The sequence below is a fragment of the Trachypithecus francoisi genome, unplaced genomic scaffold (assembly GCF_009764315.1).
Source record: "Trachypithecus francoisi isolate TF-2019V2 unplaced genomic scaffold, Tfra_2.0 Lachesis_group10, whole genome shotgun sequence".
NCBI lineage: Eukaryota > Metazoa > Chordata > Mammalia > Primates > Cercopithecidae > Trachypithecus > Trachypithecus francoisi.
Window position 1 is genome coordinate 36,491,628 of NW_022681455.1, and position 23,368 is coordinate 36,514,995.

Below are 23,368 nucleotides of genomic sequence, written 5' to 3' on the forward strand. Positions count from 1 at the left end.
TTAGTCAGTTTCCCATTGCTGCTATTCTGCTTTCCAATGACCAAATGTTAGTTTGGCTTTATCCATCATCAGTTTCATTTGCTATGGGTTTCTTGCAAAGCTTAAGAATGTAGTGATACACATTTCTATTATCTGGCCAATAACTTTCCAGTAACTGGACACTGGAACATGTACACTGTACTTCAAACAAGAACCAATTAACCAGCTATTGCTAAAAAATAAATTCTGCCTAGACAGCAATATTTCACTGGTAAATTTGTACTTCCAACATACTATCAAGGTAAACACGATGTTTCTTATTTTTCAGCCTGTAGGACCTAATTTTACATGGGCACAAAGTCAAATGCATATAAATAAGCATTCCCCTTATATTTCTCTCCAATCTTTATAAGTAAGTTCTTTTTCACATCACAAAGTCAGAAAGTGTGAGGCAAATGAATTGAGGAGTCTTGACTTGCCCTTGCCTGACTGGATCAAAATTTTTAAGAAGTTTGAGAACTGATGCCTGAAAACTCTAGGTAGGTATTTGTAGTTAGTTTTGAGAGATCTCCAACTTAAATACAACCCCCTTACCACTACAAAAATAGAGAAAAGGTGGGGCAGGAAGGAAAGGTATTGTTACCAAGCTAAAAGGTCAGAATGAGGTCACCCACAGAAAATGTCACAACGAAAACAACCTAATACTACCTGTCCTCCTTCAAAAGATTCCTTTGGGTCCTACCAACCTAACGACAGCACTCTCTTTAGGTAATCTTAAAAGCAAGGGACACATTGCAAATATTTGTCAAATGCAAATTTATGTGCAAATCTTTAGAACTTATACATACTTGGTTTGTAGCATTTCAGAAGCCACAGATATTACTTACTAGCTGACGTCTATTTCTTTTCCAGGTTTCTGCTTTCCTTTTGGAATTCATGTTCTGGAAAGCTGAAAGTAGAGAATACAAGCTGCAGTCAAAGTTCAGACCAAACTGTTTACTACTTTTTTTAGTAGGCTCTTTCAAGTCATATGAAACCCTGAAGTCTTGCTTTTTTTCTACTCATACATCAAAAGCTCCAGATGACACATATCCTAGTAAGTTTACAGTAAGCCCAAATCAGAGGCTGTAAAGCATTAACTTAAAAGACTCACACAAAGTTGTAAAAGGTACTCCCATGTGGATCAAGTGGCCACAGAGGATACAGGACTTAATCAGAATTACAGAGAATTCAGTCTCAACTAGAATTGAGGTCCTAACGTGGACCTACAACAGTCACAATTTCTCAAAATTACCATCAATTTTCCAAGTAGTCGTAACTTATATGATCAGGGACATCTGAATTTATAATACATGATTTGACATAAGCTTTTCTAGGATGAAATGTAATTTTACTACACAGTTGTCAATGATTTCAGTGTTCAAGTAGAAGTGACTGTCATCAGGATAAACTTCTTTCTGTCATGAAGGAAAGAAGTACCCAGGATAAATCTAGCCCAGAGCTGTTCCCAGGAGTTTTTCCTCTACTATTTCTGCTTGCCTGTCCCATACTCATCCCCAGTGACCTTCCCAGTAGACCTCTAAAGAAGATCCCTTTCAACCTCTGCCTTCACACATATGGTACCATTCATTCATCTTGCCTCACCAGACAACACAAATCACAGGCAAACCTGGGAAGGTATTTTTATTCTCTACACACTCATGCTGTGAGAATCTCCTATCTGTCCTGCATAATTTGGTTACAAGGGAAACAGCTCTTCTAGGCCCAGTTAGAACGAAAAGGCTAACGTAATTGTTACCACTTACTGAAATCACTGGGGAGGCTGTGGTTCAGATTCCTATAAAATTCTGTCCTATGTGCTTTTTTCAGTCCTGTGCAAAGACCAAAGTCAGAAAGTTTCACATGGCCCTATGGGGAAGAAACAAGGTGATAGATGGATGAGTATTCTAGGAGGTAGAACAGAACATTACCTTCTACTCCTTCCAGCATCCATTACAGCTCTACAGCCACAGTACACTGCTCCTTCTTTTATTATAGGAAAAATCACGTAATTGCAGAAAAAATTTTTTTAAAATTCCAAATCCTATTATACTAATAAAGCTATTTTCATTTCTGCATATCAACTTTGGTTTTATCCAAATACTGATTTTTAAACATAGTTGACCCCTCCTTAGCATCTAGAGACAATTTTATTACTTCTTTAACTCAATCAAATATTTCTGTTTCTAGATGGTCTTGTTTTTTTTTGAGACATGGTCTTGCTGTGTCACCCAAGCTGAAGTACAGTGATGTGATCATGGCTCACTGCAGTCTCTACCACCCAGACTCAAGCAATCCTCCCATCTCAGCTTCCTGAGTAGCTGGGACCTCAGGTGCGTGCCACCACGTCCGACTAATTTTTTTTATTTTTTGGAGATACAGGGCTTCCCTATGTTTCCCAGGCTGGTCTCAAACTCCTGAGGTCAAGTGATCCTCCCATCCCAGCCTCCCAAAGTTCTGAGATTATAGGCATGTACCACACCTGGCCAAAATTACCACTTTAAAGGTCTCCATAATACTCAATTAACTTGGCACTTCATTGTTTACCTTACCATCCCCCTAATACTGGATGTGCATTCCATTTTCAATTCTTAGCTCTCATACAACATGGATTATCAGGTGCTCTCTGACAGAGTCTATATTCCCAGACCTAACCGGGCATGATTCAGGATGACTTTAATAAATGATTGTTAAATGAAGAGTAAATCTTTTCAAAATTGTTCATATAGCTTTTCCTCCTCTTATTCCATTGGAATACATTCCAGCAGTAAACTATTTCAAAGACAAAGGGAATAAATATTATTGGATAGTCCTTGATAAATGCTACTGCCACGAGATCCTTCTAGCCGGAAGCCTCTGTGGTCATTGGTGCCTTTTACCCGAGTTTTACTCAGGTCTCCTGGGCTCATTCCACCCACTCAGCCTGGCAGGCTTGTGCTACCAGCCCGGATCTCAAATCTGCCAAGGGCCAAGACAAGCAGAGTGGCAAGGAGTGTGAGTGCAGGGTCCAGCCACCGCACACAGCCAGGCACACTGGCGGCCACTGCACACAGCCAGGCACTGCAAGTGGCTTTTGCTGTGGGCACCTGCATATGGACGAGGCGAATGCAGTGGCACCTGGAAGCTTGGAGATGCCAGAAACTGCAGAGCCCTAAAGAGGGTGTCACAGCCCTGGCTCAGGAAGCCCCTAGGTCTGGGCTCCCGGAAGGGCCACAGCACTTCTCTCCTTCTTGTTGCCTGCAACACGGCGAGCAAGGGAGATATATTTCAGCCCTGTTCGTGTTACAGCTCTTTCAGCCCCACCATTTGGCAGGTCCCAGGTTTTTGTCCCGCATTCAGGAAGAATGAGGCATACGGACAACTGGAGGGTGAGCAAGGTGAAGAGGAGCTTTATTGAGTGACAGTACAGCTCTCAGGAGACCCAAAGTGGGTTGCTCCTTTCCACAGGCAGGTCATCCCATCTGTAGGGGTTCGGTAAGTGTGGTGGGAAAAATTGTAGAAAGACGGAAACCTTCTTAGAAGGCCGGGAAGTTTTTTTTTTTTTTTTTTTGAGGCGGAGTCTCGCTCTGTCGCCCGGACTGGAGTGCAGTGGCCAGATCTCAGCTCACTGCAAGCTCCGCCTCCCGGGTTTACGCCATTCTCCTGCCTCAGCCTCCCGAGTAGCTGGGACTACAGGCGCCCGCCACCTCGCCCGGCTAGTTTTTTTTGTATTTTTAGTAGAGACGGGGTTTCACCGTGTTAGCCAGGATGGTCTTGATCTCCTGACCTCGTGATCCGCCCATCTCAAAAGCTTCAGAAAAGGATTTGGCTGAAGGCATTCAGATTCTCTTATCCGGTGCCTGAAGGCTTAGGTTAGGTAACAAGGGGATGTAAAGAAACTGATCTAGATAAGTTAGTTTACTTAGGCCTCAGAACCTGGCCTTTAATAATCAAAATGCAGGACTGCTCTCTGCGGAGATGGGGTGGGGTTGGGGGTGGGGAGGGGGACAACCATGTTAATTACCCACAAGTGTGTTGACTGAAGGCCTTTGTCATTAAATCTGTACTAAATAGTTGCCCGCAGCACCAGCTTTTCAGGGCCGAGGCTGCTACAACTCTTTCTGCAGGCAGCCCAGTCCCCTAGCCCGTTCTTTCACTGGGTATCTGTGTCAGAGTGCATTTTTTCATCCATCACTGGAGTCGCAGTCTGCAGGTTGGACCTGGCACCCATCAAGTCTGTAGCCCTTAGGAGACCTGGAGCAGATAGCTCCTTTCTGCAGCAGGTTGTCTGACATCTGCCAGAGTCTGAGTCCAGGGTTTTTATGGGTTTCAAAAGAGAAAAAGTGTGTGCTGACTGGTCCATGGGCAGTCACAGGCAGGCCCGGAAAAAACATCACAAGTTCTTACTCCGGGCCATAGAGTCCAGCCCGAACTGACAGCCTGGCCCTCAGGCTTCAGGCCATCCCTGGCTTGAAGGTAGGGCTTCACCAGGGACCCACCCCTTTCCACCCAGGAGCCTGTCTGCCTCTTATGGCCATCAATCATTTTGTCCACAGCACCAGGCTGTTGGTGCAAAGGAGCATCTACAGACCTGCACCCAACTGCCCTCTTCCCCTGCTTGGCCTCCCTCTCATGCTTCTTGGCACCCAAAGTCCGGAGGGGGCTGAGGCTGCAGGGGGCTGGTGTGTCAGCACTGCCCCAAGCGTGTGCACACCTGATTAGGTCTCAATAGAACCCAGGCTCAGCCTCAACTTTGCTCTGAAATTGGAGTGGACACCAGGAGCACAGAGAGGTCAGGCAGCAGGAACAGGCACTTCCAAGGTCATGGGCTTCCTTGGACCTGGGTCCTGGGCTTCCCAGGACCCTGTGAGCGCAGGGATGCCCAGGTCTGCAGCTGTGGCTGGGTAGCTGCAGCTGTGCCTGAGAGGGCAGGGCTCCCACTTGTTCCCTGCTCCTGCCAGCTCCATGGAGCACACAGCCCTGACTGTGCCTCTCCCACTGCAGCTGGCATCTTCCCAGCAGAGGCTCCAGACAGGCCACCGCTGCCATCACGACAATACTGTATTCCAATCATAAATCTCTAACTTTGTAATTTTCATAAAGGAAAACTTACACCTTCTATGAGTCAGGCACCTTGATCGATGCTTTAATTGTGTTGTCTCATTTAAAACCCTTAAACTGGCCAGGCGCGGTGGCTCAATCCCAGCACTTTGGGAGGCCAAGATGGGTGGATCACGAGGCCAGGAGATCGAGACCATCCTGGCTAACACGGTGAAACCCCGTCTCTATTAAAAAATACAAAAAACTAGCCAGGCGAGGTGGCGGGCGCCTGTAGTCCCAGCTAGTCGGGAGGCTGAGGCAGGAGAATGGCGTAAATCCGGGAGGCGGAGCTTGCAGTGAGCTGAGATCCGGCCACTGCACTCCAGCCTGGGCGACAGAGTGAGACTCCGTCTCAAATAAATAAATAAATAAATAAATAAATAAAAAATAAAACCCTTCAACTACACATCACAGACTTAGAGCTGTTAAATGGCTTGCCGTTAAAATGGCAGAACCGGCCAGTTGCGGTGGCTGACGCCTGTAATCCCAGCACTTTGGGAGGCTGAGACGGGCAGATCACGAGGTCAGGAGATCAAGATCATTCTGGCTAACACGGTGAAACCCCGTCTCTACTAAAAATACAAAAAAAATTAGCCGGGTGTGGTGGCGGGCGCCTGTAGTCCCAGCTACACCGGAGGCTGAGGCAGGAAAATGGCGTGAACCCAGGAGGCGGAGCTTGCAGTGAGCTGAGATCGTGCCACTGCACTCCAGCCTGGGCAACAGAGTGAGACACCGTCTCAAAAAAAAAAAAAAAAAAAAAATGGCAGAACCAAAACCAGAAATCAGCCCATGCTCTTCCTCCTAGACCAGGATTATTTTACCCTGCCATCTAATCTCATCTGGAAAATGAAAGTAAAGATATCTTTTTGGTAGGAATGGGCAATAATGCATGTAAGACTCCTAACACAGTACCTGGCACATAACTAGCCCTAAGGAAAAAGTAGGTATTCTTGGGGTGGCAACATTTTAGCTAGATGGAGAGTTGAAATAAAAAACATAAGAGGGAATCCTGATGCTCAGAGATCTACCTTGCTCAGGGTTAAACAATCAGAAGTGGTGCGGCCAAAATTTGAGCCCAAATGACTTCAATGTCTGTGGTCTTTCCAGAATACCACCTTTCTCAAGGACATCATCAGGCTTAAACATACAAATTTTCCAAGATACAAGGCTGTAGGAGCCCTGCTCAGATGGGTCAAATTTTATTATGCTTTGTTTTAAAAGAAATCCAATTAGGTTTGGATGTGTGTATGTACGTATGTACACAGCAAGGTAAACTGCCAAACACAGACAGCTTCGAGCCTATTAACTCAGTATCTTTTTTTTTTTTCTTTTTCTTTTTGAGACAGAGTCTCGCTCTGTCACCCAGGCTGAAGTGCAGTGGCACCATCTTGGCTCACTGCAAACTCTGCCTCCTGGGTTCAAGAAATTCTCTGCCTCAGCCTCCTGAGTAGCTGGGATTACAGGTGCCCGCCATCAGGTCTGGCTAATTTTTTTGTAATTTTAGTAGAGATGGGGTTTCACCAACTTAGCCACGCTGGTCTTGAATTCCTGACCTCATGATCCACCCACCTCGGCCTCCCAAAGAGCTGGGATTACAGGAGTGAGCCACCATGCCTGACCTAAGTATCTTTTTTTGAAGATTTGCAAGTAACTTATTCTACAAGCCAAGGAAGTTTATAGTTCTCATGATTACATATCTTACCTGGACAACTCGAAGAAAGGACTAAGAAAAATTGTTTTTGGCTGGACACAGTGGCTCACACCTGTAATCCCAACACTTTGGGAGGCCAAGGCAGGTGAATCACCTGAGGTCAGGAGTTCAAGACCAGTCTGGCCAACAGGGTGAAACCCTGTCTCTACTAAAAATACAAAAATTAACTGGGCATGATGGTGCACGCCTGTAATCCCAGCTACTTGGGAAGCTGAGGCAGAATTGCTTGAAACTTGGAGGCAGAGGTTACAGTGAGCCAAGATCACATCACTGCACTCCAGCCTGGATGACAAAGTGAGACTCCACTTCAAAAACAAACAAAAAAAAAGAAAAGAAAAACTTTTTAAAAGCAGTTCCTGGAGCAAATGCTATTCACTTAGCCTTTCAGGGAATTCTATAGCTATTCTGAGTATGCAACAGGAACTCAAAACTCCTACGTTTTTAGGACTATAATCTATGTGGCCGAACACAAATCAACTTGCTCATGAGAACATTTTACTACAAGCGTGAGCTAGCATAATATAAAGGGCAAACCTGCACCTAACAGGATCCCGCATTCCTCTTCAGTTAGACCAAGTTCTCAAGTTCTTTAATATGGTTGTTGGATCTGAACATAGACTACAGGGGACAAAAAAGCCAGCACTAAGGTACCTAGGGCACCAACCAGGGCATCTGAACTTGGAATCACACAAGGTAGGGCCAGTGTTTTATTAAAAATATATCTGATATTAATGACATAGGAAATATCTAACATTAATATTTTAATGTTTACACAGAATACAAAGCTATTTACTTTTAGGATGCTAACTTTATATAAATGATTGATACAAACAGAAGGACATCAAAGTGATTACAACGAAATGGTTATCTTTCAGTGATGAGATTATAGGTAATTTTTCTTTTTTTTTGGCGATGGAGTCTCACTCTTGGCCAGGCTGGAGTGCAGTGGCACGATCTTGGCTCACTGCAACCTCCGCCTCCCAGATTCAAGCCGATTCTCCTGCCTCAGCCTCCCGAGTAGCTGGGATTACAGGCACGTGCCACCACACCCGGCTAATTTTTTAGTTTTAGTAGAAACGGGGTTTCACCATGTTGTCCAAGCTGGTCTCCATCTCTTGACCTCACGTAATTCACCTGCCTTGGCCTCCCAAAGTGCTGGAATTATAGGCGTGAGCCGCCACACCCGGCCAGCATAATTTTTCTTCTTTAATACTGTCTGTATTGTTCAAATTTTCTACCATGTTAATGTTTTTTTTTTTTTTTAGACACAGTCTTACTCTGTCCCCCAGGCTAAAGTGCAGTGGTGCGATCTCACCTCACTGCAACCTCTGCCTCCTGGGTTCAAGTGATTCTCTTGCCTCCACCTCCTGGGTTCAAGTGATTCTCCTACCTCCACCTCCCAGGTAGCTGGGATTACAGGTACCTGCCACCGCACCCAGCTAATTTTTGTATTTTTAGTAGAGACAAGGTTTTATCATGTTGGCCAGGCTGGTCTTGAACTCCTGACCTCGTGATCCACCCACCTTGGCCTCCCAAACTGCTGGGATTACAGGTGTGAGCCACAGCATCCCGCTTTTTTTTTTTTTTTAAGAAGGAGTCTCGCTGTGCCACCAGGCTAGTGCACAGTGGTGTGATCTCGACTCACTGCAACCTCTGCCTCCCGGGTTCGAGTGATTCTCCTGCCTCAGCCTCCAGAGTAGCTGGGACTACAGGCACACTCCACCATGCCCAACTAATGTTTGTATTTTTAGTAGAGATGGGGTTTTACCATGTTGGCCAGAATGGTCTCCATCTCTTGACCTCATGATCCGCCTGCCTTGGCCTCCCAAAGTGCTGGGATGATTACAGACGTGAGCCACCATGCCCGGCCTTGGACTTTTTTTTTTTTTTTTTTTTTTAAACCAACCTCTTCCCATATCCCCATCTCTGCTACACTCCCTAGCCTTTGGTGTCCACTATTCTACTCCACTTCTGTGCTTTATAATGAAGAAAAGAGCAGGTGGTGGCTCGCACTTGTAATCCCAGGACTTTGGGAGGCTGAGGCGGGAGGATCACTTTTTTTTTTTTTTTTTTTTTTTTTGAGACGGAGTCTTGCTCTGCCACCCAGACTGGAGTGCAGTGGCCGGATCTCAGCTCACTGCAAGCTCCGCCTCCCGGGTTTACGCCATTCTCCTGCCTCAGCCTCCCGAGTAGCTGGGACTACAGGCGCCTGCCTCGTCGCCCGGCTAGTTTTTTGTATTTTTAAGTAGAGACGGGGTTTCACCGTATTAGCCAGGGTGGTCTCGATCTCCTGACCTCGTGATTCGCCCGTCTTGGCCTCCCAAAGTGCTGGGATTACAGGCTTGAGCCACCGCGCCCGGCCTGGGAGGATCACTTAAACCAGAGAGTTTGAGACCAGCCTGGGCAGCAAAGTCAGACCTCATCTCTACTAAAAATTAAAAAAATTTAAAAGGTCAGGTACGGTGACTCACGCCTGTAATCCAAGCACTTTGGGAGGCCGAGGCGGGCGGATCACAAGGTCAGGAGATTGAGACCATCCTGGCTAACATGGTGAAACCCCATCTCTACCAAAAATACAAAAAATTAGCCGGGCGTAGTGGCAGGCACCTGTAGTCCCAACTACTTGGGAGGCTGAGGCAGAAGAATGGCGTGAACCCAGGAGGTGGAGCTTGCAGTGAGCCGAGACTGCACTACTGCACACCAGCCTGGGCGACAGAGTGAGACTCCATCTCAAAAAATATATATATATATAGCCAGGTAGAACGGCATGCACCTGTCGTCCCAACTGCTCAGGAGGCTGAGGCAGGAAGATCCCTTGAACCCAAGAATTAGGGTGCAGTGAGCTATAACTGTGCCACTGCATTCCAACCTGGATGACAGAGTAAGACCGTCTCAAAAAACAAAAATGAACAAACAAAAAAAAACAACTTTAGGTTTTTCAAGGACAGCAAAGCAAGAAAGTTATCAAAAGACAGCAAAGAAAAATACCCTAGAAAATAAATTTACTTTTCACCTTACAAGAAAATTCAGTCAAGACGACAACTCTGCTTAACAGAAAACAACATTCTAGAGTTTTAGAGGTAAAAAGGATTTCATGGGTTTCCTAGATCTGTATTTTCACTTTATGGAAAAGAACAATGAGATCCAGGTGGTAAAGAGATTTGCCAAGGGTTATCTAGCAATTTAGCTGGCAGCACAGCGATTATCTTCTAATTTGCTGTAAGTTTAGGAACTAAGCAAGGAAGCTTACCTGCAAGTCTAAAAATAAATATAAACAGGCCATTTAAGAGGCTGGGCAGGGGTGTAGTGGCGCACACCTGTAATCCCAGCTACTCGGGAGGCTGAGGCAGTGAGAATCACTTGAACCCGAGAGGCAGAGGTTGCAGTGAGCCAAGATCGCGCCATTGCATTCCAGCCTGGGCAACAGGGTGAGACTTCATCTCAAAAAAAAAAAAAAAAAAAAAGAGACTAGGCAGGACCCTTCTTTAAGCAGAGAGCATGATTTGGAACCTGGACTTTGTTACAGGTTCTTGTTGTTATTGCCTCACTTCCTGCTTCTTGGCTGGGTTCCTCATTAACTGATGAGGTTGCCCAACAGAAGGGCTCTAGATAGGTGATGTATTAGTAGTACAGTTAATCATATGCTAAGAGAAAATGACTATCTTTGGCTTTATTACAAAATTACCCTCTACATCAGTTTTGTTCTTATTTTCAAGAGTTTCCTTTATTTTTAAGAGAAGGTTCAACCAAATTATAGAATCATAGCCTTTCAGAGAAAGGAAGTGACAGCAAACTTACCTGTTTAAAAAAAAAAAAAAGAAAATCATGACAAGGTAGGTCACAGCTCACCCACTGGGATGACCACAGGGGTGCAGGTGTTAAAGCAGAGGCTGCTCAGATCAGTAAATGTGCATAGTTCATGCCAATGTCCCCCCATACCTTGCTGTCCAAAAGAAGGTTGTCTGGTTTGATGTCTCTATGGATGAATCCAAGTTGATGAATAGAGTCTATGGCTAACACTGTTTCTGCTATATAAAACTGAGTCTCCTCTTCTGTCAGAGTGTCTTTTTTCATCAACAAGGTCATCATATCCCCTGGAAACAAGAAGATACAAAGCCACCACACATACACACACACACACACACACACACACACACACACACACAAACAACGTACGAGTGAGTACCAATTTTCAGATATGTCTTCCCTATCTGCCAACATAAGGCAGCTAAACAGACCTCTTCTGTGTACCACAGATAGACTCACATTGCCAACATGGGAAGAAATGGGATTTTCACACCTAAGCTAGCTAAAGTTGACCACTAATGTATGATTTGTATTTTACTTTTGAGAGAAAAAGAAAATTTCTCCCACACTTTAAAAAACAACTATATTTGCTTAGGATAATTTTTTGGACTCGGGGTAAAAAGCTACTTTACTTTTCACTTCGCCTGAACAAATATCTGCAAGCTTTTCTACATCTATAACTAAATGGCACTTCCACATAGGTTGTATTGCCATTGTTATAGAGAGGCTGAAATGCCAAATAAAAATGTAAACACTTGAGGAGGCTGAAAACAAGCTTTCCAACTTCTATTCACAGAACACAAACAAATAAAAAGGAGGGACTTTGGTAGCAAAGCATTAGTCAACAAAAGCTAAAAATGAACTGAAAATGCTATACACTAGAATGTGCAATAACTGCCTCCTAGAAGAGTACAATGAACATCTCTCAAGGTCAGTGTTTTTTTTTTTTTCCTCTAGTGTGTTATTGTAGGTATTTAAATGGACACCAGTACCCTTTATGTAACTTTTAAAACACAGTATCGGTATTCTAGCAGTTAAAAGGTAACCTCGTTAGCTTTCTGTAAAGTCAAAATTTCATCATTTCTAATACCAGCAACATAAAATGGCAGAGAAAGATTCAGATCCTAACTCAACAGTGAGAAACGCAGAGAAAATATGTATAAGGAGTTTAAAACTAAGAGAAACAGGATTCAGTTTAGACTTCACATAAAACCACTTAGGTTAGAAAACAAGGAAAAGAGAAAGAAACCTCTGATTTTAACAGAGCATCATGCTGCTTTTTCAATTTCATTTCATTTAGAACATTATGTTTTTTATTATTGGAGAAAAGTAGCTACTTTTCCCTCAGGCAAAAATTAAACCATTTATTAAAGTGCTCTTTTTCAGTCCAAGACATAAAAAATATGATTCCCTAATCACTCCTGGCAGCCCTTCAATCTGGAGTCCCATCAGACACATGGAGACAGTGCACTTGGGCTGCTACCCCAGTAAGGTAGCTATATGGCCTTAGTTCTGTGGCTCAGGAGAGCAGCCAATGGGGCCTCACCTGTGCAAGTTTGCCTGGATGATTGGGGAGCTCAGGCCAGATGCTCTATGGCTCTGGAGGCCAGCTCCACCAAGTGCAAAGGACAGGGTCCAGGAGACATGAGAAGCTACGGAAGATGGTACAGGTTAAGGCTTGAGGGCACGTTAGGAGCTGGTAACCAAGTTGGCTCTTACTCCAATTTAAGAACTAGCATCTAAATGTTAAAAAAGTTTCTCCTCATTCTACCAGACTCTTTTCTAACATTAATCAACTGTTTATTTTTTATTAAATGTATTAAATATTAAAAAGTATTGATGACCCTAAATCTAAGGGTTGTCACAAAATCAAAATATTATGCCACAATATAATTATTGTGGAAAAGGTTCTCTTTTTTCTTTCCCACCAGAGTTTGCTCAGAGTTCATCTGTTCACTGGGAAACAGACTGCTTTCCTCAGAACAGATGGCATGTTCTGTTCCGGGTTTACTTTGGAGCTGTCTTAGGAGATGTTCGTGCTGAGTTACTAAAACTTAAAATTTCAGAAATGAGAAATTGATTCTGGCTACTAATATAGGTAATAAAAAATCCACTCCTTATTAATATGTTATACAAAAAGAAACAAAAAGTTGGAGCAAATAATGTTATAGCTTCAATGTTGTCACTTGGGTTATTGATCATATATGATTCCCATTGACAGGAGAGCAGGCAGAGCACCCTGTTTATTCCTATATATTTTTAAAAGAGGAAGAAAAGAAAGAAATGTCCATCTGAAATCATGTGAATGAATGAAAAGGTTACTTTTATGGCACTAAGATTGTAGAAAGGCACCCCAGCATAAGACAGGTTACTGACTTCCTTTATAGACCTAAAAAAGGATATAGAAAGCAACTCTGTGAGTACATTTAAAAGTAGAAAGGAGGGTTAATTGTGATGTGAGAGAAAGAAACCACAGAACAAAAAGAAAAAATGACCTTTCATCGTCAAGTAATTACCTCCAGGCAGGAACTCCATGATTAGGTAGAGGTTTAGCTTATCCTGAAAACTATAGAACATTTTCACAACCCACAAACTGTCTGCCTCCACTAGAATGTCACGCTCCGCACGAATGTGGCCAACCTGGAGGTATATGCATTTGATTAATGACAAAGCTTGCTCTGCTTTATTAGATTGTATATTTGCTTAAACAATTTAAATACTGTGTTTAAATACTGTTTTGAGTATTTAATTGTGATGATACAAAAGATCCAATCTCTGCTTAGGCAAACCTACTAACTCAAAATTGACATTTGACTTGAAGGATTCAGTGATGAAAACTTGAGTGATGAAAGGCTTTAAAAAATGGCAAAATGAATGGCTTCAATGCAAATAGCAACTTTAACATTGCTATAAACTGAATCTGATTAGTTAAAATTACTACTCTTTTGCATAGTTTTGTCTAATAATCTTTTATGATAAAAATAAGTCCCCAAAATGAGACTCCTTCCTCAGATCTGCAATAGTATCTGCCATGACAGTGAGCTCACTGAAAATTCTAGAATGCTACGATACCACAGCATTTAGTTCACTGTTGTGTGCTCAATCAATCTTTACTGAATTGAAATATAAGAAAACCTAAGAAAAGTTGTAGATTCAAATTAATGACATTTCCAGTTTTATACTTTCACTGAAATATCTAGCTAAAGAGACCAAGTTGTAGAAAGTTTGAGAGAACTGGAATTATTTTGTTAAAGCAATGCTTTATTATCAAATTTACCTTATTTAATTTAAATGCAGAACAGTAATTAAACATCACTGCATATTATCAAATTCCCCCCCCCAAACCTTTTTTAAAATGAGATGGGGTATCACTCTGTCATCCCGGCTAGAGTACAGTGGCGTGATCATGGCTCACTGAAGCCTCAAACCCCTGGTCTAAAGTGATCCTCCTGCCTCAGCCTCCTGAGTAGCTAGGATTACAGGTGCGTGCCACCATGCCTGGCCCCTCGTCTCTTTTTTAAGTGTCACAAGGTCTAAATTGGGTTGATTCAGATCTAAATTTATTAAGACTCAGTCCAATACCTGAATAGTGGTTTTGGTCTTAATATATGCTACAGGTCTTGACTTTTTACAGTATGTTCTGAAGTAAAACATGTACCAAGATTCACAAATTGGCACTTCTGTTGGCAAATTTAGTCCATGGCTGTTGTTTGGTTTAATACAATGTTTGATACGATGGTTTGTTTTATTGATATGTCTTTAGGGAGACAAGGCACTCTTCCATTTCAACACAGATCCCACCCTCTCCCCTGGTCTTATACCTAACTTGCTTCAGGCTTCCGTGCTAACTCTTGGGGGCCCAGAGGCATTTGACTTTATGTATTTGAGTTTTCAGTGTCTACTAAAATCGTTCTTTGGGGAATTTTTTTAAAAGCTGCAACTGTACAGAAAACCTACATCTTTACATCTGTACTTACGGTATTGGAGTGGGAAAAAAATGGACAATAACAGTGAAAAGAAACAGTGCTATGAAACACAATGAAGCCAAGTAAAGCATCTGCCTTTACTTGATCTTAATACAGAAGCAAAGCTTTTGGGAAACAGCAATGTTGCTTGCTGCCCCACAGCCATGGCTAGGACCCAGTCACTGTAAGACATGAATACACTAGAAGGCAGCCTTCATCTGCCTGTCTCCCCTGGCTCCCATTAAGGTCCCTACTTACTGCAGGGAGCCAAAGAAAAGGGGAGGCACTACAATTACCACTTGTCATTCACCCTGGAGGACAGAATGGTGACCACAATATTTCCTGTTTGTCAAGGGGAAAGCTACTGTGAGCACACCTTGCCCTTCTCTCTTAAGGCTGAAACAGTAGCTAGAAACCTCATGGTTTGAGAGTGCAGTTGGCTGAATATAGATTAAGGGAGGGAAGAGTCTGAGGTGCAATTCATACAAAAAGGTTATCTTTTCCCTATGCCATAAATATTTAATAAGGTGGGGGGGGGTGTTGTTATCCTATGCCCTAAGAAAGCAGAAATAAAAGCCAGTTTTTTGTCCCATCAATAACTATATACTGGCATCACAACTAAAGGTTTTCCTTTTGCACTGGAAGAGAAACATCAGAAGCTAGCTAGATGTCATATCTTACCCTTTAAATTTTTCCAGGCAGCAAAAATTTCCATCATGTGGAGCAGAAAAACAACCTGAACTCTCAGTGGGTAGCTTTAATTCCTACCCAGTTTATTTAGCAAAAGCAAACAAAAAACAATTTTACCTCTGTACCTGTACTTTGTCAGCCCTACCCCAAAATGGTGATGGATTTGCACTGGTCTGCTTACATCTTTTATCTAGCACAAACCCAATGCATGCTTCTTCAAGATGGCTGAGCCAGGTAGTCTGTGGCCAGAGACTTTAACTGGCTCATAATGAGATCTGTTAAGTTGAGGAGGTGAGTCCTCAGCTAAGGTGAGCTAAACAATTTAAGTTAATGTACCATTTAATCCATAAGCTAATGCATCATTTAAAATGTTAATTATAATAGTTCCTTTACTTTAATTTAGAAAAGTTTTAGAAACTGATTTTGAAGGCACAGTATTTCAGAAAAGGCTTTTTACACATTATGTCTGGACCATCCTCTGTTAGAAACCATGTGGGGCACCTGGTATACATAAAATTACTAACTCTGAAAATCATATGTACTTTGTTTTGCAGTTTTACTCTGACTGCTAATATTTGATAAAAAGAGGCCTTAAGCCTTGGTTAAAACTGTAAGAAATACATCTTGCAAAAACAAAACTCACTCATGAGATGCAAACATACTAATTAATGCAGAAGCCTTATACTTTCCTTCTCAAGATTAACTGAAACTGTTTCAGTGCCTACACACCCATACCACAAACTAATTTGTAGATAGTATGTAAGTAGGCCGGCTTACTGTGAATTTTGAAAAAGGCTGTGTTAGCAAACTATAGTGTCTGAAGACTTACTGCCCGGGTATTTGATACTCTCAACTGAAATTCCTGGGAGTCTAAAGCTTCTCGGTAACACATGAAAATTCAAGAGAAAATAAAAATTCCAAATTTTGGGGTGGCATTTAAATGAAGACAGGGAAGACCAGTGATTATATCTCCTCTCAAGAGGTAGAAAGGATTGGATGTGGGGCCAATTTCCATCCTTCCTCTTTGGCTCTAAATTGGGAGTTCTCCTTGTCACAGGGTCTCCACGTTCCTATAACATCCAATCTTCTACAGGACATTTGCAGTTATCACCCACTGCAATCTGTTCTTAAGCAACCAGCTACATTAGACTAGATTTATAGAAAGTCTATTCTTGCTTTTTAAAATATCCTTTCCAATATTTAAAACCTTATTTATTTTGCATAAGGCACTTTATAAATCGATTTGCAAACCAGGTTTTGGTTTTAGAAAGTATCTTTTATCATTAAAAGCGAATTTGCATTGTTCTGCCATTTGCATTATATTTTTCAAATTCATTCAGAAATTGGAAGGCTGGTCTTTTTCAGGTACTGATGAGCTACCTAGAAGACTCAACTTTGGTTTAGGTAAACAGAATGAAGCATATAAAGACACATTTTCGATTATAAATTCCAAATTCTAATTCCTCGTCCTTAGTTATGAGATACACATTACAATTTCTATTTCTCAGCATTTGGTAAGAAACACACTACCACACCACGTATGACCTCAAAAAAAAAAAAAGGCTCTCAAAATAAGGACATCTTGTGATCAATTGGAAGACACAAGTAACAGCTGCTTTTCCAATAGATTCTCAATTTTTAAAAGATTGCATATAACCTATACGAATTATTTGTGATTTTAAATATGAACTGCTTCTTTGTAGGGGGAAAAAGGTAGTATTATATATACAGTCATACATGACAGAGCTAAAGAAAACTGTAATAAAAATATATATTTCAATTAAACAAAAAGAGAAGTTTTAGGAAAACAAAACTTAATTATTAGCTTATTAACAAAAATTAATAAGCTAAAAGCACTGCTACAACTGTGCTTTACCTGCTCTTTTTCAAGCATATCTGCTTTACGGAGTATTTTCATTGCATACACATGTCCCGTATCTTTCTTCTGAACAAGCCGTACCTAAAAAGTTACAAAAGAAATGCCAAGTCAAAAACTCATACTACCAAGCTAATGCTTTCATGTGTTACAGGATGCAATAATTAACTGAAAAAGTATTATAATTTTAACATGAGCAACTAGTAATAACAAAGCAGAAGAAAATGCTTTTCAATGTTCCAAAATGAATACATTACACACAGTAAAGTCGATGCTGGAAACATCCTCAAATACCTCTACATCTGAACAGCTTTGGTTCCTTAGTTGAACAAATCAATCTAATTTAAAACCTTCAATTTCAAATTTAAGGACTTGTTATACCCCTGACATATGTCATCCAGTCAGCTGAGAAAATCTAAGTAAATGATTACAACAATGTTTAATTAAAACAAAAGTAGCGGTGCATGGTGTTGTATACCTGTAGTCCCAGCTATTCGGGAGGTTAAGGCAGGAGGATCGATCGCTTGAGCTCAGGAGTTATGAGCTAGGGTGTATTATGCTGATCAGGTGTCTGAACTAAGTTCAGCATAATATGGTGAATACGGTGACCTCCCAGGAGTGGGACTGGGGTGTGGGGGTACCAGGTTGCCTAAGGGAAGGGCAAACAGGCCCAGTTCAGAAATGGAACAGGTCAAAACTCCCATGCTGATCAGTAGTGAGATCGTGCCTGTAAACAGCCACTGCACTCCAGCCTGGGCAACACAGTGAGACCTTGTCACTTAATCAAAATAATAACAAAGTAAAACTTCATGCATAGGAAAAACGTCTGGAAAGAAAAGCAAAAAATTCAGGCCAGCCGCAGTGGCTCACACCTGTAATCCCAGCACTTTGGGAAGCTCAGGCAGGTGGATCACCTGAGGTCAGGAGTTTGAGACCAGCCTGGCCACCATACTGAAACTCCGTCTCTAATAAAAATACAAAAATTGGCTGGGTGTGGTGGCAGGTGCCTGTAACCCCAGTTATTCGGAGGCTGAGGCAATAGACTCACCTGAACCCGAGAGGCAGATCTCGGCTCACTGCAACCTCTGCCTCCTGGGTTCAGGTGATTCCCCTACCTCAGCCACCTGAGTAGCTGGGATTACAGGCGTGTGCCACAACACCCGGCCAATTTTTGTATTTTTAGTAGAGACAGGGTTTCACCATGTTGGTCATGCTGGTCTCGAACTCCTGACCTCGTGATCCACCCACCTTGGCCTCCCAAAGCGCTGAGATTACAGGCGTGAGGCACTGCGCCTGGCCCCGGGGTACCAGGTTTTAATAATATACTGCTCCTTTTATACTTGCAACTATTGCATCAGTAGGTCGTCTACTTTGGGCATTTTTCATTAAAGGGAATGACCTTGCATGGGCTCTTTCAAACTCTCCCCAACCGATTGCTCTTGTGCCCAAGCAGGATCATTTCCAAGAACTTGCGGGGACAAAGTCGCAAATGCTTTCAACTCTCCACCACTACCTACGTAACTCCTTTCTGTAAATTCTGCCTCCTAGGGTCATCTTTTTAGAGCTGTATCAATCTGGTGGGGAGAAATAAAGGGTGGAGATACACTGTTAATTAGTTAGTTTCCTTCTGGAGAGGCAGTGCAGTACTGGGAAAAGCAAGCGCTTTGAGTTCAGGAAGTAGGGCCCAACTTTTGGTCCCAGTGCTCAATGGCTGTGTGATAATAGGACATTATATATACCCTTACAGTCTTAATTTCATCATCTATAAAATGGGTTACTGTCCTGATTATGGGGAAAAAGTAGCCTGTAAATAATAAATGTTGATTTCCTTCTACCTTTCAACTCTCCCACTAAGTCAATATTTAAACACCAACATCATCTCTGGGAAAATAGAGAACAGAGATCTGGGACCTTGGAGAGAAGAAAAAAAGCAGACAGACAAAGCAATTAGGATGTGGCGATGGCATGCCTGACCCATGTAATTCCATACATTTCAGTTATATCAACAATCATGAGTTGATGATAGGTTAGAAGCTTTGAAGTTTTGCGATATTTTTGTACTTGACAAGTAGATGTGATTTTTACCTCACCAAATGCTCCTCTGCCTATTACTTTTAAGGACTCAAAATCTTCCAATCCAAGTCTTGTTCTCTTCAAACGAAGAAACTCTGTTTCCTTCCGAGCATGTGCTGATCTCCGGAGTCGTTTCTAATATTTAAATAAGGAAGGGAGGAGAGGGGAAGGAGTTGAAATTCTGAAACTCCATAACAAGTCATGTTTGTGACTTACCCAGCTGGAAAACAGGTCCACAGTGGACTAGGGATAATCTTTTCACATATGGAAGCACCCCAGAAGGATTCTTAAGAGGTCACTTCTCCATTTCCCAGCCTTTAGACACAACATCCAAGCCACACTGAACAGATGAGTGCCTCCTCTGGGAACTCTGACTAACCTACTTCAGCAATCCACTATCCTAACATTTTTGGTGAAGGAAGGGATAAATAATCACCAACATTTTCCTTTATCCTGTTTAATATAAATTAAAAACGCGTTCTTATCTTTCCCTCTGGGTTGGTTACACATTGTATGCTCTAACCTTCTGTTATTTCTACAAGTATTGGGTATTTTTCACCACTGTCCTGGGTTCTGTAGGCCAATCCTATTTTCGAAGGCATTTCCACTGCCATTCCAGTTCCTTGCACAGTCCCTTGTTAACTATATTTTATCCTACTATATCTGTGGGCACTGGGTGGAAGGGCTGATTTGAGATGGATATTTTGCCTTAATAAAGATATCAGGAACATGACACACCGGGGCCTGTCGGGGCATGGGGGGAAAGTGGAGGGAGAGCATTAGGACAAATACCTCATACATGCAAAGCTTAAAACCTAGATGACAGGTTGATAGGTGCGGCAAACCACTATGGCACATATATACCCATATAATAAACCTGCACGCTCAGCACATGTATCCCAGAAAAAGTAAAGTAAACAAATATTTCAAAAATTTGCCCTACTCTTAAGGAGACTTTTCAAGAATTCTATAAAAATGCTATAACTTGCTCTTTTAAATTTTAATTTGATTTCATCCCTTCTTTCTCTTGGAATTCTAAATCTAGTTTACTATAACTGCATCTACAGAAGCCTTCCTCTCCTAGTTACTTAATAATTAATCTGTCCCTCTGCATTAACACCCAAATCCAGAAGCACACTACCCCTCAAGTTCCTCTGTTACTGGGCCGAAACCTTCTCATGTGTAGCAAGGCTAACAACTTGCTGGACAAGATACAACCTGCCATGCTGGGTTTTAAGGAAGATACTGCCAATATTAATTACCTCTTCATCTTTTAGGCCTTCTTCTTCCATCACCTTTTCTAACTTCTTTTGTCTAAAACAAACAAAAACAAAACACACATGAAATCACATCTGAATAACTTTCTGAAAACTCTGTAACTTAATATTGTTATTGCATTTTAAAAAATGACACAAACAGGTAAATCTCAAAATGTCTCATTAAAACAAAAAAAAATTACAGTTACGAAGACAAGTAAAAAGATTTTCATCCTTTGTTAGGTCTACTGTTTTTGGCGGGGTGGGGGGAGGAGACAGAATTTTGTTCTGTCACCCAGGCTACAATGCAGTGGGGCAATCTTAGCTCACTGAAATCTCCACCTCACAGGCTCAAGCAATCCCACCTTACCCTCCCAAGTAGCTAGGACTACAGGTGGATGCCACCATACCTGGCTAATTTTTAAATTTTTTGTAGAAATGAGGTCTCACTATATTGCCCAGGCTAGTATCAAACTCCAGCCTGACCTTCCAAAGTGTTGCGATTACAGGTGTGAGCCATCATGCCCCATCCTTAGGTCTACATTTTTTAAAAGACTGTCTAAGATGTTAATGCAACAAAGAATCTTGTTTCAAAAAATGTCCTCTCTCGGTTTTGGCTTTTTTTTTTTTAATTTTTTTTTCAGTTATTTCCTCCTTACCAAACCACAAAACAGCTGGTATTTGATAAACTCTTTTATCATGGTGTTTCTTTCCCTCTCTCTGACTGAAGTCTACTTCCTTTATTTCTGCATCTTCCTCCTCCTCCCTGCCATGAGCAAAGGGTAACAAACAACAAAGGTAAAAGCAGAATTTGGAAAACTAACAGGAAAAAGTGATCAAAAAGGTGACTGGCACCACTATCAAAACATCATACATCAGACTGGGTGTGATGGCTCATGTCTGTAATCCGAGCACTTTGGGAGGTGAGGCGGATAGGTCACTTGAGGTCAAGAGTCCAAGACCAGCCTGGCCAACATGGTAAAACCCCCTCTCTACTAAAAACATAAAAATTAGGCTGGGTGCAGTGACTCATACCTGTAACCCTAACACTTCTGGAGGTCAAGGCGGGTGGATCACTTGAGGTCAGGAGTTTGAGACTATAATGGCCAACATGGTGAAATCCCGTCTGTACTAAAAATGCAAAAATCAGCCGGGCATGGTGGCATGGCCCTGTAATCCCAGCTACTTGGGAGGCTGAGACAGGAGAATCACTTGAACCAGGGAGGTGGAGACTGCAGTGAGCAGAGATCACGCCACTGCACTCCAGCCTGGGTGACAGGGTGAGACCCTGTCTCAAAACAAAAAAACAAAAACAAAAAAAGGCCAGGCATTGTGGCTCATGCCTGTAATCCCAGCACTTTGGGAGGCCGAGGAAGGCGGATCATAAGGTCAGGAGTTCGAAACCAGCCTGGCCAACATGGTGAAACCCCATCTCTACTAAAAATACAAAAATTAGCTGGGCGTGGTGGCGAGCGCCTGTAGTCCCAGCTACTTGGAAGACTGAGGCAGAAGAATTGCCTGAATCCGGGAGGCAGAGGTTGCAGTGAGTCGAGATCACGCCACTGCATGCCAGCCTGGGTGACGCAGCAAGAATCTGTATCAAAAAACATATATCTGTATCTCTCTCTCTATGTATGTACATATGTATATTTGTATATATGTATACACACACACACATATATATAAATTAGCTGGGTGTAGTGGCAGGCACCTGTAATCCCAGCTACTTGGGAGGCTGAGGCACAAGAATCACTTGAACCTGGGAGGCAGAGGTTGCAGTGAGGCAAGATCGCACCACTGCACTCCAGCTGGGATGTCGGAGTGAGACTCTGTCTCGAAGAAAAACAAAAAAAAAATTCAGACATCAGACTTTTGGAGTACTGAACTTTAGAAAGTGCATGCAATAATGTTTTTGATCTATAGTCTCATAAAACTAAAAGAAGCAAGTAAAATTCCTTACAACCAATTCCACAGAACCTTCATTTGCTTAGCACAATAAATGAAAGTACACGGGCTAGAATCTCTCCTCCACCACTCATCAGCATTCCAGATAAACAGGCAATATATACAAACAGAGCAAAGAAGGATAAGAGTGTACAGTATGCTGGCCGGGCGCGGTGGCTCTAGCCTGTAATCCCAGCACTTTGGGAGGCCAAGGCAGGCGGATCACAAGGTCAGGAGATCAAGACCATCCTGGCTAACACAGAGAAACCCCATCTCTACTAAAAAAAAAAAAAAAAAAAAAAAAAATTAATGGGGTATAGTGGCAGGCACCTGTAGTCCCAGTTACTTAGGAGGCTGAGACAGGAGAATGGCGTGAACCCGGGAGGCGGAGCTAGCAGTAAGCCGAGGTTGCGCCACTGCACTCTAGCCTGGGCAACGAAGCAAGACTCCATCTCAAAAAAAAAAAGAGTGTACAGTGTGCTGCAGAAACAGCACGTAGTCCGTTGTGGCTGACACACACAGCACTTCAAAAGCCACACCAAGAAGGTTGGATCTCATTCTGTAGACAACTGAGTGCTAAAAGAGGCTTGTGTGCAAAGGAGTGATGTGATAAAATTTCTATTTCAGAATGGTAACCAGCAGTAACGAGGATCTGATGGACTGGCAGGGAAAGCAACTGAGAAAGATCAGAGGCCAGTTGAGAGTTACTGTAATGATTCAGATGTACAGTAAAGATCTGGAACTAGGGCAGGAAAACCAGAATGAAGCTAATAGAGCTATTGCAAAGATGACCAACTGGCAATAGGAGTCAAGAGAAAAGCCTTAGAATTTCCTGTCTAGAGGTATATGATGCCACTAATCAAGACAGAAAACGCAGAGAGAGGAACATGAACAGTTCTCCCAGTTCCCGGAATAGTTGGGGATACATGTGCATCTATGTGTACACATG

General features: G+C 42.4%; 1 protein-coding gene across 2 annotated transcripts in view; it reads right to left on the bottom strand.

Annotated features, from left to right (window-relative positions):
• The window catches only part of STK38 (serine/threonine kinase 38), a 54,878-nt gene that overhangs the window by 11,762 nt on the left and 19,748 nt on the right, over nt 1-23,368 (bottom strand). For both annotated transcript variants that reach the window (XM_033216981.1, XM_033216982.1), the window contains exons 3-9: nt 20,482-20,533; nt 19,232-19,354; nt 17,147-17,230; nt 13,132-13,255; nt 10,748-10,902; nt 1,785-1,887; nt 867-928 (exon numbers count right to left, since the gene is read on the bottom strand). In XM_033216981.1, coding sequence (XP_033072872.1) covers nt 867-928; nt 1,785-1,887; nt 10,748-10,902; nt 13,132-13,255; nt 17,147-17,230; nt 19,232-19,354; nt 20,482-20,533 — 703 coding nt within the window. The remainder of the gene's footprint in view (nt 1-866; nt 929-1,784; nt 1,888-10,747; nt 10,903-13,131; nt 13,256-17,146; nt 17,231-19,231; nt 19,355-20,481; nt 20,534-23,368) is intronic.